Source organism: Suhomyces tanzawaensis (assembly GCF_001661415.1).
Source record: "Suhomyces tanzawaensis NRRL Y-17324 unplaced genomic scaffold CANTAscaffold_1, whole genome shotgun sequence".
NCBI lineage: Eukaryota > Fungi > Ascomycota > Pichiomycetes > Serinales > Debaryomycetaceae > Suhomyces > Suhomyces tanzawaensis.
Genome location: NW_017963636.1, coordinates 2,461,413 through 2,475,963, shown reverse-complemented (window position 1 = coordinate 2,475,963; position 14,551 = coordinate 2,461,413). Strand labels below are relative to the sequence as shown.

Sequence of the window (14,551 nt, the reverse complement as noted above, 5' to 3'; positions counted from 1 at the left end):
GAGCTCCACGGATGGAGGAAACATCCGCACTGCCAGCACTAGACGGAGGAGCCCTGCCCTAGCCGCTCCCTAGCCACTCCCTAGTTACTCCCTAGTTACTCGCACCCTCCTTTCTCCCTCCTTCCGCCCTCCTTCCGCCCTCCTTCCTTCTCCTGCCTTCTCTTCTAGACCAGTGCCTGCGGCGTCGCCCTGGTTCCGCTCGGTGAGCCCTGCACGCCCCGCGCTCGCAACGCGCGCTTGAGCCAATCGCACCCCGTTTGGGCATGTGGGCCCCGACACAAAATAAAACATAAACATATTCCCGGCACCGTCTTTGTGGCCCCTGCAAATTTCGTCTCCTCGCTCCCGCCCACTATATATCTTTTTGACACTTCCCGCTGTTCTTTTCTCTCCAGCCACTCAGGTATTTCTACAGTCACTCCTTCCACTCCATAGAACTACCGTCGTTGCCCGCATTCGTTACGTTATGTTATTCAAGTCCCTCGCTACTGCTGCCCTCGCAGCTTCCGCCTTTGCCGCTCCTTTACAGCACCAACACCACCAACATCAAGAAAGAGATGTCGTGACCAAGGTCGTGGTTGTCACTGCTGGTGGAGAAGTCTCTTCCGTCCCAACCACCGTGCCTGAGGCTCCATCTGGCTCCTCCTCCAGCGCTCCTTCCGGCTCCGACTCTTCCGTCCCTCAACCATCCTCGTCTGGCTCGTTCAGCGGTGGCGCCAAGGGTATCACCTACACCCCCTACTCCAACTCTGGCGGGTGTAAGTCTGCCCAGGAAGTCGCCTCCGACCTCAAGCAGTTGTCTGGCTACGAAATCATCAGAATCTACGGTGTCGACTGTGACCAGGTCTCTTCTGTCTTGGCAGGTAAGGCTGCTGGCCAAAAGGTGTTCGCCGGTATCTTCAACATGAACAGTATCAGCTCCGACGTCCAGACCTTGGCTTCCGCCGTCAAGGCTGCCCCAGGCGGTTGGGACAACATCCACACCGTCTCCATCGGTAACGAGTTGGTCAACTCTGGCCAAGCCAACGCTGGCCAAGTTGCCGGCTACGTCGCTGAAGGTAAGAGCGCCTTGAAGGCTGCTGGCTACTCCGGCCCAGTCGTCTCTGTCGACACCTTCATTGCCGTCATGAACAACCCAGCCCTTTGTGAACACTCCGACTACATTGCCGTCAACGCCCACCCATTCTTCGACGGTGGCATTGCTGCCAACAACGCCGGTAAGTGGGTTTTGGACCAAATCCAAAACGTCGCCCTCACCTGTGGTTCCAAGTCTGTTTTGATCACCGAAACCGGATGGCCTCACCAAGGTCAGAACAACAGAGATGCTGTTCCATCCAAGTCCAACCAACAAGCCGCCATCTCCGACATCAAGTCCAAGTGCGGTGACGACGTGTTGTTGTTCTCTGGTTTCGACGAAGCTTGGAAGGCCGATGGTGCCTACAACGTCGAAAAGTACTGGGGTTTCCTCTCCAACTAGAAAGCCCTCTGACAGTGCTGCAGGCCGGTCCAAGAGTTGATTCAACTTCGGACGACCATCGCCCCCCACGCCTTTACTAGTGATCCGTTTATTATACCATTTTGGCCGCTTTTGCTGGTGGTTTCATGTACTCTATCTTTCTCGCTTCAGTTCAAACGTTATCAGGAGCAGTTGAGCCGTCCTCGCTAGGACCCGAAAGACACTTTGAATCCTCTGTTGATGAAACCCCGGCTTGGTTGCTCCGTTTCACTCTTCTCTCTCTTTGTTTAGTCTACTAGTAAATGGGCTGTCTAAAATTGCATGCGCAATCGCGCCCCCAACGCGTGTCTGTAAACATCCGCATCGAGAAACGTCCGTTTTGGGTAATTGGCCAGAAGCTCTGGTGGAAGAAACCAACGCTAGCAACCGACCGGGGCGTATCCGGATGGGGCAATCCACTGGGATGGTCCCACCACGCTTGTTTGGGTATAAATGCAAACAACCGTAGTGCAGTACTGGAAGATAAATTTCACTTGAGCACATCAGAGCATTGTCTTGGCCAATCCAGATTGGATGCTTGGCTGGGATAAATAATAGTACACGATGATTGCTAGTAACACATATAATTAATTTTATTCTGGAAATTGACAAATGTGTGTGCAAGGTGTTTTAAAATACCTTCACAATAGACTATTAAAAAGTAGAGTGTTCTAAATTGCACTAAATTGCAGTGAATATACCCAGATATTCAATTACGCTTCTGAGATTTAATTCGTCATTACAGAAAGATGTGTGATATGCAAAAATGTACAATACAGCAACCGTGGTCTCTGTGTCGGCGTGTTGTGCATTGATGTACTCTTGTTGGTGATCCTTTGTTCACACAAGATCCTAAGAGAGCTAATTACGCGGATAAACTCTTGTTGGTGATCCTTTGTTCACTCTAGAGCCTAAAAGAGCTAATTACGCGGATACGTGGCCCTTTACCTAGAGCACTACGTAAAGACGGATTGCCACCTTACCCCTACAGTAGCCCCGAACGCCACGTTACGATGGAATATTGATAAGAGTCACATGATTCACATATTATGTATGGGTACTTGCTTATCATTTTTCCAGCGCAGATAGTAAAGTCGTCAGTCACAAAATGTTTCATCTACACATATACTTGCATAAAAAGCTTCCATTCATAAATATCACAGCTCTTAAAGAGGACGAACGCCCAAAGTACGTAGGAAATATCGTTCCTTACAAGGGAGCTGATATGTACGAATTTCCGGCTTGTAAAGTATGCAAAGAACCCAAAAAGCACAAGATTGACTGGCTCAGACAATAATTGTTTGGGGAGAACTGGAATAGTGCTGGAAATCAATTACAACCAACGATAATAAACGATTACAACATGTAGGGAACTGATTTTTGGCATTATTACGAAAAGTTTATTAGACAGTTCTTGAAGTTTGGAGAAAGAATCCAGATTTTGAAGCACAAACAATCATCGTGAAAAGGAAAGTATAAGCACTTGTGAGTAAGAATTTACGTATAGGTGAACTTAATCAAAATGCGCACACCATTCATCTGCCACCCTTAAATTGAGGTATACACATCACCATTAGAGTATTCTCTTGTTCTATCTACAAGTCATCAATCTTTCACGAATGAGTTATTAGGAAAAAATCGTTTTCATCGTCATATCGAGCTTGAAGATTCTACACTTGAATTACATGTAAAATAATATTTGCAACTGAAATTGTCTAGTGAGGTTTGATTAATAGTATAATTACACTGTTGAAGGATGGAGGGACAGGCTTTACCAAGCTATCTTGATTTTTCAGAGTTCTACCAAGCATTTGAAGATCTTTCCAGAGTCATGAAAGTTTTATCTGAAACATTTGGTTATACCCGGCAAATGTAATTTTGACCAGGCATAACAAACTAGCGCACCAATTGTTGGTTTCTTATCAAGATATTATCGTGGTATTATGTGTACCCAAATGTGTGGTGATGGATAGTATGTTCAATATGACCAGCTGAAGTGCTGCATAATTATGTCAACTGAGTTAAATGGGTAATCAATGGTAAATGAGCCTCTCATAGCTCGGGCCATGAAGTTAACCTATCATATTTCAGAATTTATGCGGCATTGCCAAAGTTCTGATACCCCTTGTTATCAATGTAGATGTACTGTAGTACGTGTATTAATTGATTTTGAAGAGATTGTTGCCTGTTGGTGCCAATCAATGCGTTGTTGGACATTAGGAGAATTGGACATCGTATGCGTTATCAATCAACTCAGTTAAGAAGAGTTTTCTTTGTTGGATTAATTTTTTGTTCTGCACCTCCAATAATTTCTCCTCTTCATTTGTATTCAAGTAGGCATCCAAATGGATATCCCAAATACCCGGCAAGTCAGACTGGGTCAGAAAGTTTTCCCGGTGATGTTCCACAACACTTAAATCTTGGTTGTTCCACTTGTCGCTGTTTACGTAGTCGGAGATTCGCGATAGTAACTCCTCGAGGTAGATTACCATGAGGTTGCGGTTGGCACTGGTGCTCATAACAAGGTGCGAGGTGAACTGCTGCTTAAAACCATACTCAACAAATACCTGGAACAATTCCTTCTGACTGGCCGCACGCTTGATGATGGGCCTCAACTGGGCCACAGTATCCTCCCAGTTCTCAAGAAATGCGTAACCATTGGTAAAGAGAATGTCGCTGAACCGGAAGGTGGACTCGAGGTATCCCACCTTGATTAAGGGTTCTATTCCGTCAATTGTGGAGATGGAAGGGATTTCATTGATGTTGAAGCTGTCCACCTGTGATGCATGCGGAGTCTTGTATTGTGTTTGAGACTCCACTTGTGCCGAAGGAAATCTCTCAACTTCATGGTACTCCAAAGTCTTTTGTCTCTTTCTGTCACCCTGGAGCGACTCTCCGTATTGCTCTAAGATTTGGGGCAACCTACCTAATGCGGTTTCTTCATCTTCATTAGCAGTGGAATAATTATCTTCGTCCTCACTTGGCTCTCCTAAACCTTTTTGTTCGTTTAAAAAGACGGAACCTGACAGACTATCATCCAGATTCTCATTATCGTTGCCCACTATGCGTGCCAATGTAGGAGCAGGTATAGGACTGACACGGCTACGCTCACTGCTCCGCAATGCTTCGTCAATATTCGAGCTCTTTGTTTCACCAATCTCTTCATCCAATGCACTTTCCCCATAAACATCAATAGGGACCTTCCGGTACCTAGATCCGACCAAGTCTCTTATTGTCTCATTTCCCTTCTGATTATCTCTCACAATTGACAAAGGTTTAGGCCGGATGCCGCGGGAAATACTTTGCTCATAGTATTCGATGAACTCAGGAATTGTGCCTGCAGTAACATACTTGCGGTAGTGATCTCTCCAGGAATGAAGACTGTGCTTGGGAGCCTTTCTGTGTACATCGTTGAAGAATGAGTAAGGAAGCTTGTGTGCCTCATCTAGACGCTTATTCTCGAACAAGAGGAACTTCTTGGCCTCGATACACATGATGTAGTCTTCTTCGGCGGTGTACTTGTTCTTGATAGTGTCAGGCAATTCGTCAAGGCCCAACTTGATCTTCTTACCCCGATCGTCACGGATGGGTCTCCCCGATTCATCCACCTGGTACACGTAGAGCAAGTGCTGTTTCAAGTGCTTTCTGTACCTGCTTCTGATAGAATTTCCAGTGTGGTCCTTCAACATATCCTCGGTGGCTAGTTGGTCGAAGAAACTGTGGCTGTCCCTGTATTTGGGCTGCATTCTGATCCTCCGCAATATGTACTGGTCTTTCTCGGGAGTGAACTTGCTGTGGCCCCTGCTGGGTTTGACTGGCTTGACATCCTCTTCCTGGTCGTCGCTCCCGTTGAATAAATAGTCTTTGGGATCAAGGAGATGGCCTGTAGCCAAGCAGTCGTCGATGTACTTGATCGAGTACACGGTTTTACCGGGAAATGGACGGCTGGAAATGAACATCTCATGGTTGGACGACTTGGAGCCCATGTCTGATTCAACACCAAGAATGGATCCCCCGTTACTGATGATCTGGTCGATGTAGCGGTGGCGATCAGGCTCGTTCTGAGGAATGATGAAAAAGAGGATCAGATCATCGGGAAGCGTAAAGATTTGTGGTCTAGTAGCGACTCCAGGCACTCCTTGGATGGCCACACTGGCGTCAATGTCGTTTGTGCCTTCCAGCGTAGCGTCGTAGGAGACGCCTTGGAAGCTCATTTTGGGCGGGAGTTTGTTGATTATGGGTAGTTTAGGGGATGAAATGCAGATTGTTGTTGCAAATATTGCAGTTTGATGGCTGGCGGGAGAAGTGGGAGCTGGTCAGGGCAGCTGGAAGTGGTGGCCAGAGGAAGATTGTGTTGATGTTTGCAACTTGCAGCCAGTTTCTGATGCTTGGATGTTTGTTGTGGCAGTACGGTTGTTTGTTGGAGTATGGTGGACGACATGGGGCGCGACACCGGTAAGGGCACGCCCAGTATCCAGAAGCAATTTGTAGTGAGAGATGGTAGTAACTATAAAGGAAGGATTATGTACTTAAGTATTGTATCTCTATCGATGGGATGTCCAGGTGTGGAATTTTATGGAATTCCTGACCTATCTGGGCAGCTGAAAGGGTCACAGTAGAACTTCCAGGAAGTAGTGCACATTGTTGGAAAAGGTGTGAACAAGAACTAGATCCAGAGAGATGGGGATATTCGACTTCTAAAGATATGCTAAAAATGGCGGAATCCTTTCGTTCATCGAATTTGATAGTTTGCAGCGCTAAAACTGTCTCTACTTCTGTTAATTCAACAAGGTTTTTGCTATTCTTAAGAGTTAATCAAATATTAACATTAAGATCCACAGAAGGCTTAATTCTACTAAGATAACTATATGAGTAAAAGATTTTAATACAGATTTATATTTTGGGGCTGAAGATCTCTTGAGAAACAAGTTGTACCTGATCCATTCCGGATAATTTGCTACATTAGAAATTTATCATTATGTTGATTTAATTATTGATGGTCTTTCTTGAAGTGGAGGGTAAAAAGGCACTGAGACCACCTTTAATCCAAACTTGCCTGGTTTGAAATGTCTCAACATCACAGTTCGTAAATATAGTATGCCCTAAATTTCCTATGCAGTTGTGTTGTTGTATGGTATCGACATAAGAAGTGGAAATGCCATTTGAAGCTAATATCGATTGCTACTTGATGGATATTGTCGAATCAAGCCACATAGATGGCACGTGACGCATCACATGATCTACAACTGTCAGACTGTCATACATTAGCCGTCGGATGCATAAATCATAAGCTAGCAGGCCCAGAGGCCAATAAATAAATGTGGCACAGCTCAGTAGAAATTCTCGCCAAACAAGCCAACAACCCCAATCAAGAATCCCACCCCAGCAACCGAGGACCCCACCACGTACGACGACCGCAACATCCGCAAGTCGTGCACAAGCTCCTTCTTGACCAACGCACTCTCCACCTCCTGCTCGATGGACGCGGCTGGCTCCGATGCATGGATGGTGGGCGACTGGGCGGCTGACGACCCGGGGGTGGATCCCGTGGTGGTGGACGACTCCTCGTCGGAAACATGGATGTAGGAGCGTCCGAGCGAGTCGTCGTCGCCACCGTCGCCACCGTCGCTGGTGACCTGTTGAGCCTTGACCTCTTCGACCACCTGGGCAGCCTGTGGAGCCACCTGCTCCTTCAATGTCTTCTCTTCTGCCTGCAAAAGCTTGGCTTCGTGGCGGTACCCTTGCTGGTACAAGCCTGCAATGGCAGTTGGTGCGCCTAGCGCTGCGTAAATAAGGTAGGGATGTTTGCCGCTGGGGGGAGAGTAGGAGTAGGCCAAAGCAAGCAAGCCAGTGGACACAGCGCCCAAAAGCAAGCCTACGGCACGGGAGCCGAGGATCAACACCTTGATTTGTTGGTAGTGGGTCTGGAACGAAGTGGAGGGCGAGTAGCCCCTGGTCAAGTCGCGTATCAATGATGGGATAACCTCGATGGCCAGGTACGACAACAGTCCTGCCAACAAGCCGAGGGACGAGACGCCAATGACTTTGACGGAAGCAATGCAAGTAACCATTGGGAGTGATGTAGCGCAAAGGTAGGTGGACTAAGCAAGCACGCAGTAAAAGGTGTTGCCTCTGGATGGGAGGATGGGAGGGCGTGGACGGGCTGAGAAGTGACTGGATCCCTTAATTACGTAAGCCGAGACCCGATATTACGTAACAAGGTGGGAAGGGTACTGGCGGGGGAAGATACCCCAGCTTGGCCCCTCACGGAGCACTAGACAGGTGAGCCATTGCAGAGACGTGACTCAGTAGTAGAGGGTTAGCTAATGTGAAAATTTGGGGTACGGCATGTATGTTGTAAAGCGGTAATGGGGGCACTATGGCTGGAATCAGTTTGAGAGCTTCCACTGCTTATACTTTAGTTATGATCTCCTTTAGTATATATACACCAATTAAATATNCCTAATAATACATTAATATTCACTGGAACAGTGCTGGCGAATTGAAAGTAGTCGACCAAGACAATATTTTAATATTCTGAGCGATCGCCATAATAATTAGTTCAAATCAAGCTAGCACTAGGAAATTATCAGGACAATAATAGACGGGGGATTTTCCTAAACGAATATCCCCGGCACAAAGCTCTGAAGAAAACACAAGAGACCTTTCTTATTCAGTGCAATATGATACGCTGAACATTAGAGACTATTGAATAAATATATTGCAGAAGTTCAGAAGAAGCCAAAAATCTTCAAATATTGCCACATTAGGCCCCTATGGGGTACATTAAAAAATTGTCGAATGTTCTGGTAACTTGCTAGCTGCTCTGAAGTTTCCTTTTCATCTCAGCAACGTGATTTGCATCGACGAAGTCAATCTAATTCCAAAATCGAGATAATATATGCAATCGTTAGCTCTGTATAAAGTTACAGGTTCGCTTAAAGCAGAAAAAATTATATCTTCCCCAGACTGGTCTAGTCGATGTTCAAACTTAATGTACTGAAGAAACAATACCCCATTTATTCTCTTCTAAAATCACTACTCCTAGAATACGTATTCAACAAGTAAATGCGCATTCGTTTGATTTCAGAATCTTCTCTCTTAATAACCATCAATATGTCTGATATCAGCATCTCATTGGATGATAGTATATATTATTGTTCAATGAATGTTAAATTATTAATTCCTTACTTAAATTTCCAGTCTTTGTTTACCAGTTTTTTAGCAGTTTGTAGGAGCTCGATTATTGAAGTATTGTTGCAATCTACAGACCTTTTTGATTATTCACCAATGAGATAAAATCCCTACGTATATCTATTATATGGTAATGTTAATGTGCTAATGTTAATTACCCTAGATTTTCTCGGTGGTATGTCGTTATGCATTAGGCTGGCTCAGTGGGGTCTCCAGCGTACTCACGGATGTTTCGTGGTCCAGACACTTCGTTTGGGCAAGGAGGTCTCAAATGAAGCCAAATTGTAACTGGAGCCACATTTTAGATCTTAAATGTACCATATGTGTCATTCACTTCAACCATTCAGGTAGCCTTTCGGGGTCGATGCTGACAGAATTTATGTCGAAACTCTCGATCAACAACTCGACCAAGATCCGGCCTCCACGAGCACCCGTGAATCGCCTGTACTCTTCGGAGACACTGGCCAAATTCCACCCCTGGAGTCTTCGGAGACACCCAATCACGGTTCCCGTGCGGTGACGGCCCATGCCGCAGCACACCAAAAGCGGGTAGTTGTCCTTGTTCACGATCAACTCCAATGCTTTCTTGATGGTGCCCTCGTTCAAAGAGTCCCAGGGGTTCATCTGGCCGTGGCCGTAAGTCTCGTCAATGAGCCCCACAAACTCGATCTTGATGTTGGAGTCGTTGCAGAACTCCAAGAAGTCGTCCAGAGGCTCTTCGCTGGCGAGCCATAGTATCACCTTCAAGTTGAGCTGTTGCAAGAACGACTGGTTGATGATGGACGGCTGTCCCGAGCGGTAGAGCTGGCGTTCCACGGGACAAAAGTTGAGGGGAGGAATAATTCTTAGCGTGGGAGGTCTGACGATCTTGCGGCCCTTGCTGACGTCCTGGCTGGTATTGTCAGCCACCTGCTGTTGGATGGCGACGTTGGAAGTCTCCATTTTGAACGAAATTGCGGGGGAAAAAGGGAGGAGTGCAGAGGGTAGTTGCCTGATACAGCAAAGGGAGTCACACAGCAGGCACCGAGGTTCTCCACGGTTGATTCAACAGCCGCCAGTGGTGGCAGCACTGAAAGTGTTGGTTGCCTCCGTGCACGTGCCGCACTGGGGTGTCGGTCACGTGTCAGCTCCTATGAAAAAGTTGACGTGGTACTTCCAACACCTATACTCTACCACCATGGCCAAAAAGGAAGTCGCCATCAAGAAGGCCCAGGCCCAAACAGGTACCTCTGCCTCCGGCGTCTCCGGCGTCCAGTCCAAAAAGATCTCCAATTCGTTTGGCGAATTGTTCGCTGCCATCTCCACCACCTACAACGACTACTCCACCACCTTGACCCCCAGATTGAAGTTGATAGACTTGTTTTTGGTATTCTTGGTGGCTTTGGGCGTGTTGCAGTTTGTGTACGTGATTTTGGTGGGAAACTTCCCTTTCAATGCGTTCTTGGGAGGCTTCATCAGCTGTGTGGGCCAGTTCGTGTTATTGGTCAGTTTGAGATTACAGATCAAGACTCCAGAAGTGGTGGACTCACCAGTTGTGGTTGACGATGAGAAGAGCAACGAGGTCGTTGATGTGGTTGAAGAACCAATTTTCACGCAAATAAGTCCAGAGAGATCGTTTGGAGATTTCATTTTTGCCAGTTTGATCTTGCACTTTGTTGTTTACCATTTCATAAACTGATCCAAACAACAAGCCACAGGGTTCTTGGTGCCCACATTGAATGTGTGGAGGACAGGCCCTTGGCGAATAAGATAGATGACGAGCTGTATTTAATGAATATATCAATAGAAATCGGATTGTATGTAAGTAGAGAAAATGGTGCTAAGTGGAACTTGGTGCAAACTATTCGGGACCTGTGACTAGTTGCCTAATGCGAAGGACCCGGAGTCTGCGGTGATATATTAGTACATGGCGAGATGGATACCCTTTACCAATTTCTGAGAGCTAGCCGAGAGTAGAAGACAAAAGTGAATATTGGTAATGTTGTACCACTACGAGTATGAGTGACATTTTCAGATGTTGGCAACTACTCAGGGCATTTTGAAGACGATGTGGCTTTAAATGTAGGCATTTTATTTAGTCTTCATTTCTCCGTTAGTATGCTACATTTTAATGGTAAGAACTGCTCTTGTCTCCCCATCAAAAGTGTAATTTCATTTGGCCAGAATGATCATTTTTTATGTTTGCAGATATACAAATAATCATTGATAATTATGGAATCATTCTGCCTGAAGCGTCCACCCACGAATAAAAGATTTCAGCCCAATTTTATTACTCATAAAATTCGTGTCGTTGAACTAAGAGCCTGATGGTATGCTTGTAGTATTCCAAGCTATAAATTCAGATTATCTGTCAGCCTAGTGGATAAAAAAGCAGTATGTAATTTCCAGTATTGGATTGGCCCTGGACTGTCCTTTAGATCCTATCTGGAAATGCTTGGGTTTCGTCTAATTTATTTGACTATTTCAGGGTTGATGCTCAACATTGTTTATTGAAGAGTGAGCTAAATTCTTCCTCTTATGCAGATGACTAGTACTCATAAGTATAGACAAGTTTACCCACAAAAAATTGAGAATAAGCAGGGTTTATTAAGTATTATCTTATTTTACGAAGACTTTATCATAACAACCCCATTCAAGTGAGAAGGAATTATTAAAAAACCAAAGAGCGGTAGGGAAAGCTGTAACTCTTAACATCATGGCAAATCTTCGCTATAAAGATGGTATCTTATAGAAGGTATCAGGGTGTTTCTATGGTAGTGAGTTATGTGGTAAATCATGGATCAATGACTGGAACAAAATGACTGCTAAAACTAGGCTCAAAATAGGGAAGAATATTGACATTTTACTCGGAACAATTTCAACGCGGTGTTTCCCCAGAGTAGTGAAGTGATCAGAAGACTTGTACAGACACCGAATTAAGTATAGAAAATTTCATTCACTACAAATGATAAAAAAATCCACACGGCTCGGGACATAATTGAATTGAATACTGATACTTCAAGCCAAAAAGTATAAGACAAACAACTCGGAACAGAACTAATTTGAATACAATATTTCACACTACGAATTTGACAGGCTCAGGAAAAAATTTAACATAGTACTCACTTCAAGTTTTGACACTCTTAGGAAGAACATTAATCGTTTTCACTTCTTAGATTAGTATTAGAATATCAATATTTGACCCTACAAATGTCTCGTGCTCAGAATAATACCAATATTTCACTACAAATGAAAAATGCATCATCTCGTTCTTACATCCAACTTCTAGTTCGCTCTTTATTCTAGATCGGCGACCTAGGTACATTAAATAACTAAACAATTAACTAAAAACAACACGAGAACGCATTGGTGAAGAAATAGATGGGAATGTCGGTGCTTTTGGGAGCGACGGCAAACAGATGGATATGAAGCCACAGCCGAGGGTGAGGACAGCAGCTGCCAAATTCTTGATTTTGGGGCTAGCAAGCCAGTTCTTGGAACGAAGAAACCATACAAGCTTAATCTGTGGAAGCATACCTGCACAAGACAATTGCAGAAGCTTCATCTGTGGAAGCACGCTGCACAAGCTTAATGTTTGGGAACAAAGTACCATGCACAGACTATTCATGTGGAACATAACTGCACAAGCCATCTTGTGACAAACTACCACGTAGTCTTGATAAGCTGCACATCTAACTTCCCGACTCAGACGGCTCCACGCCGCCTAGACAATCACACAACAACCAGACTTATCTTTACTTTCAGAACCAGCATTAGTATTTGCTTGTTGTTGTTTTCTCTGTGGGGGTTTTGAAGGTGGGGCAGGTGCCTTTTCAGCGCCGCCTGCAGCCTGGGGCTGCAGCTGGGGGGCCACGGCAGCACTGCTCTTGCCGTTGGTTGGCGAAACAGCGCCCGAGTCGGTGTTGGCGGCAGACGCAGTGTGGTTGAGGGCGTCCTTGTCGTCGGAGTCGGCGACCACGGCGTCCTGGTCACGCACCGACCGCACCAAGTCGAAAAATGCCTCCTCGACGTTGATGCGCTGTTTAGCAGAGGTCTCCAAAAACTGGCAGTTGAACGACTTGGCCAAACTCAACCCCTCCTCGTAGCTGACCTGTCTCTCAATCTCCAAGTCACACTTGTTTCCGACCACCAACACCGGCACGGAGTCGGCGTCCTTGACTCTCAAGATCTGCTCGTAGAATGACTGGAGCTCCTCCAACGAGTTTTTAGAGTTGATTGAGTACACAAGCAAGAAACCTTCACCGGTTCTCATGTACTGCTCGCGCATGGCGCTGTACTCCTCCTGTCCGGCGGTGTCAAGCACGTCAAGAAGCACCTGCTCCTTGTCGATGGTACACTGCTTGCGGTAGGAGTCCTCAATGGTGGGGTCGTACTCGTCAACAAAGTGGCTCTGGATGAGCTGGATGGTGAGCGCCGACTTACCGACACCACCGCCTCCGACAACGACTAATTTGTATTCCTTCATGGTGGGGCTAGCGAGGGTAGATTGATCAGGAGCAATTGCTGGCACAAGCAACGGTATATATTTGTGGTGAGCGCCGGTTGCAGACAAAAACTGGCTTGGACGTTTTCGTCAGGGTGCCTTTTGTGTGGTGAAAATTTTTAACCCTATTGAGCGAGGGTTGGGAGGCGGCAACAAACAGGGCCAGCCGGGGTATATATTGGGGAGAGCGAAATGTCTGGCCCAGAAGAGGTGAGGGGGCGGAAGCGGGGCAGGTCACTGGAACGGGCTGGAAGTTGTTGCGGCGCCGGCAGCACCAGCGAATTTGGGTCTGCGCGGGGGCAGGCCAAGCCAGGGGAAGGCAAGGGGAAGGAAAGGGCGAGGTGCTATGGGAAGGCAGGGCTGACTCAGCGGCTTCTGGCAGTGGGGATGTTCCTGCTGACGGTGGTGGAATCCATTATTGTGCTGCCATTGGTTGGTCGCGAGAGGCGGAAGGGTTTGCGGCATCTGTTGCAGATACCACCCTGCGCGCGGGGCGCTGGCGGAGCAGGTGTCCGCGAGATCACTGGTTTGGAAGTGTCTGGGGGCGCCAACAGCGTCATGGAGCGGGTGCTGCATGGTCACTTGCAGTGCTGGGTCATTTACGCCTGAACGCTGCCCCGCTGGCGGCCTTGCTGTCGGCTCCTGGCCTGGCGGGACTTCTGATGGCCACTAGCGAATAGCCGAGGTCACGTGCCGATGCTATACTTAGCCACCTCCATCTGGCAGGATCGGATGGCGCCTGTGCCACGGCGCATCCCGCGCCCAAGGCCACTTATTGGGCGCTGGCGGACGTGCATGGCATGGAACGTCACCATTCCCTCGTACAATGCCGTCACTATTCCAGGTGCGCTGGCCCAGTTCAATAGAGGGGCCGGCTGCGCCGGCTGCAGCCGTGGAATGGTGATGGTGCAGCAGTCGGTGTTGGCCGCATGCTAGATCCAGCCGTACGTGGCTCCCAACACCGCCGCCGATGATGTCGCCTGCACCAGCTGCCTATTATTACTATATGCTATACAAGCGATGTGCACAGGAGGCGTTTTTGGAGTGCACCCTGGTGCTGTAGGAGGGCGCCCACGAAAGCCGTTCCAGCGGGTGTGCTGATCCAGATAGCCTCGTCGGATGGTTTCCATGTGAGTGCGTGTAGTGCAGCGCCCAGCATGCATGGCCTGAAACAGCCACCAGCGCGTGGGTGACGATTGTGGGATGCTGTCGGATCACAGGCCCAGAGGGTGAAGGAGGGCTCGTATATCTGGTCTGCTTATCGCCGGAGATCTCTGGTTGCTATCGTCGGGCGGGTGGCCAAACTCTATTTAGGACTGCACGTGCGGGCTGCAAGGAGGTGCACCTTGCATCTTCGCAACTGGCATGTACCTGGAACA

General features: G+C 47.2%; 7 protein-coding genes across 7 annotated transcripts; 3 read left to right on the top strand and 4 right to left on the bottom strand.

Moving 5' to 3' along the window:
* The first annotated feature begins 392 nt into the window (after nucleotides 1–392).
* On the top strand, nucleotides 393–1,721 carry MP65 (putative family 17 glucosidase). The gene has a single exon (XM_020207271.1). The coding sequence runs from the start codon at nucleotides 467–469 to the stop codon at nucleotides 1,475–1,477; it is 1,011 nt and encodes a 336-aa protein (XP_020067545.1). The 5' UTR covers nucleotides 393–466; the 3' UTR covers nucleotides 1,478–1,721.
* Nucleotides 1,722–2,201: 480 nt separating this feature from the next.
* On the top strand, nucleotides 2,202–3,081 carry CANTADRAFT_24941 (uncharacterized protein). The gene has a single exon (XM_020207270.1). It carries the CDS (start codon nucleotides 2,604–2,606, stop codon nucleotides 2,790–2,792), a length of 189 nt encoding a protein of 62 aa, XP_020067544.1. The 5' UTR covers nucleotides 2,202–2,603; the 3' UTR covers nucleotides 2,793–3,081.
* A 630-nt stretch (nucleotides 3,082–3,711) lies between these two features.
* Nucleotides 3,712–5,709, bottom strand: RAP1 (DNA-binding transcription factor; the record flags this gene model as incomplete). The annotated part of the gene is made up of 1 exon (XM_020211435.1): nucleotides 3,712–5,709. One exon carries the CDS (start codon nucleotides 5,707–5,709, stop codon nucleotides 3,712–3,714), a length of 1,998 nt encoding a protein of 665 aa, XP_020067543.1.
* A 1,116-nt stretch (nucleotides 5,710–6,825) lies between these two features.
* Nucleotides 6,826–7,566, bottom strand: CANTADRAFT_4415 (uncharacterized protein; the record flags this gene model as incomplete). Its single annotated transcript, XM_020209061.1, has 1 exon — nucleotides 6,826–7,566. The coding sequence occupies one exon, from the start codon at nucleotides 7,564–7,566 to the stop codon at nucleotides 6,826–6,828; it is 741 nt and encodes a 246-aa protein (XP_020067542.1).
* Nucleotides 7,567–9,019: 1,453 nt separating this feature from the next.
* OCA1 (putative tyrosine protein phosphatase) lies at nucleotides 9,020–9,631 on the bottom strand (the record flags this gene model as incomplete). Its single annotated transcript, XM_020206506.1, has 1 exon — nucleotides 9,020–9,631. The coding sequence occupies one exon, from the start codon at nucleotides 9,629–9,631 to the stop codon at nucleotides 9,020–9,022; it is 612 nt and encodes a 203-aa protein (XP_020067541.1).
* Nucleotides 9,632–9,866: 235 nt separating this feature from the next.
* On the top strand, nucleotides 9,867–10,367 carry CANTADRAFT_44527 (dolichyl-diphosphooligosaccharide-protein glycotransferase; the record flags this gene model as incomplete). The annotated part of the gene is made up of 2 exons (XM_020209119.1): nucleotides 9,867–10,205; nucleotides 10,299–10,367. 2 exons carry the CDS (start codon nucleotides 9,867–9,869, stop codon nucleotides 10,365–10,367), a joined length of 408 nt encoding a protein of 135 aa, XP_020067540.1.
* Nucleotides 10,368–11,875: 1,508 nt separating this feature from the next.
* RAS1 (Ras family GTPase) lies at nucleotides 11,876–13,259 on the bottom strand. The gene is made up of 2 exons (XM_020206306.1): nucleotides 12,516–13,259; nucleotides 11,876–12,012 (listed from the first exon to the last, which is right to left on the bottom strand). The coding sequence occupies exons 1-2, from the start codon at nucleotides 13,152–13,154 to the stop codon at nucleotides 12,001–12,003; spliced, it is 651 nt and encodes a 216-aa protein (XP_020067539.1). The 5' UTR covers nucleotides 13,155–13,259; the 3' UTR covers nucleotides 11,876–12,000.
* Between the last annotated feature and the right edge of the window lie 1,292 nt (nucleotides 13,260–14,551).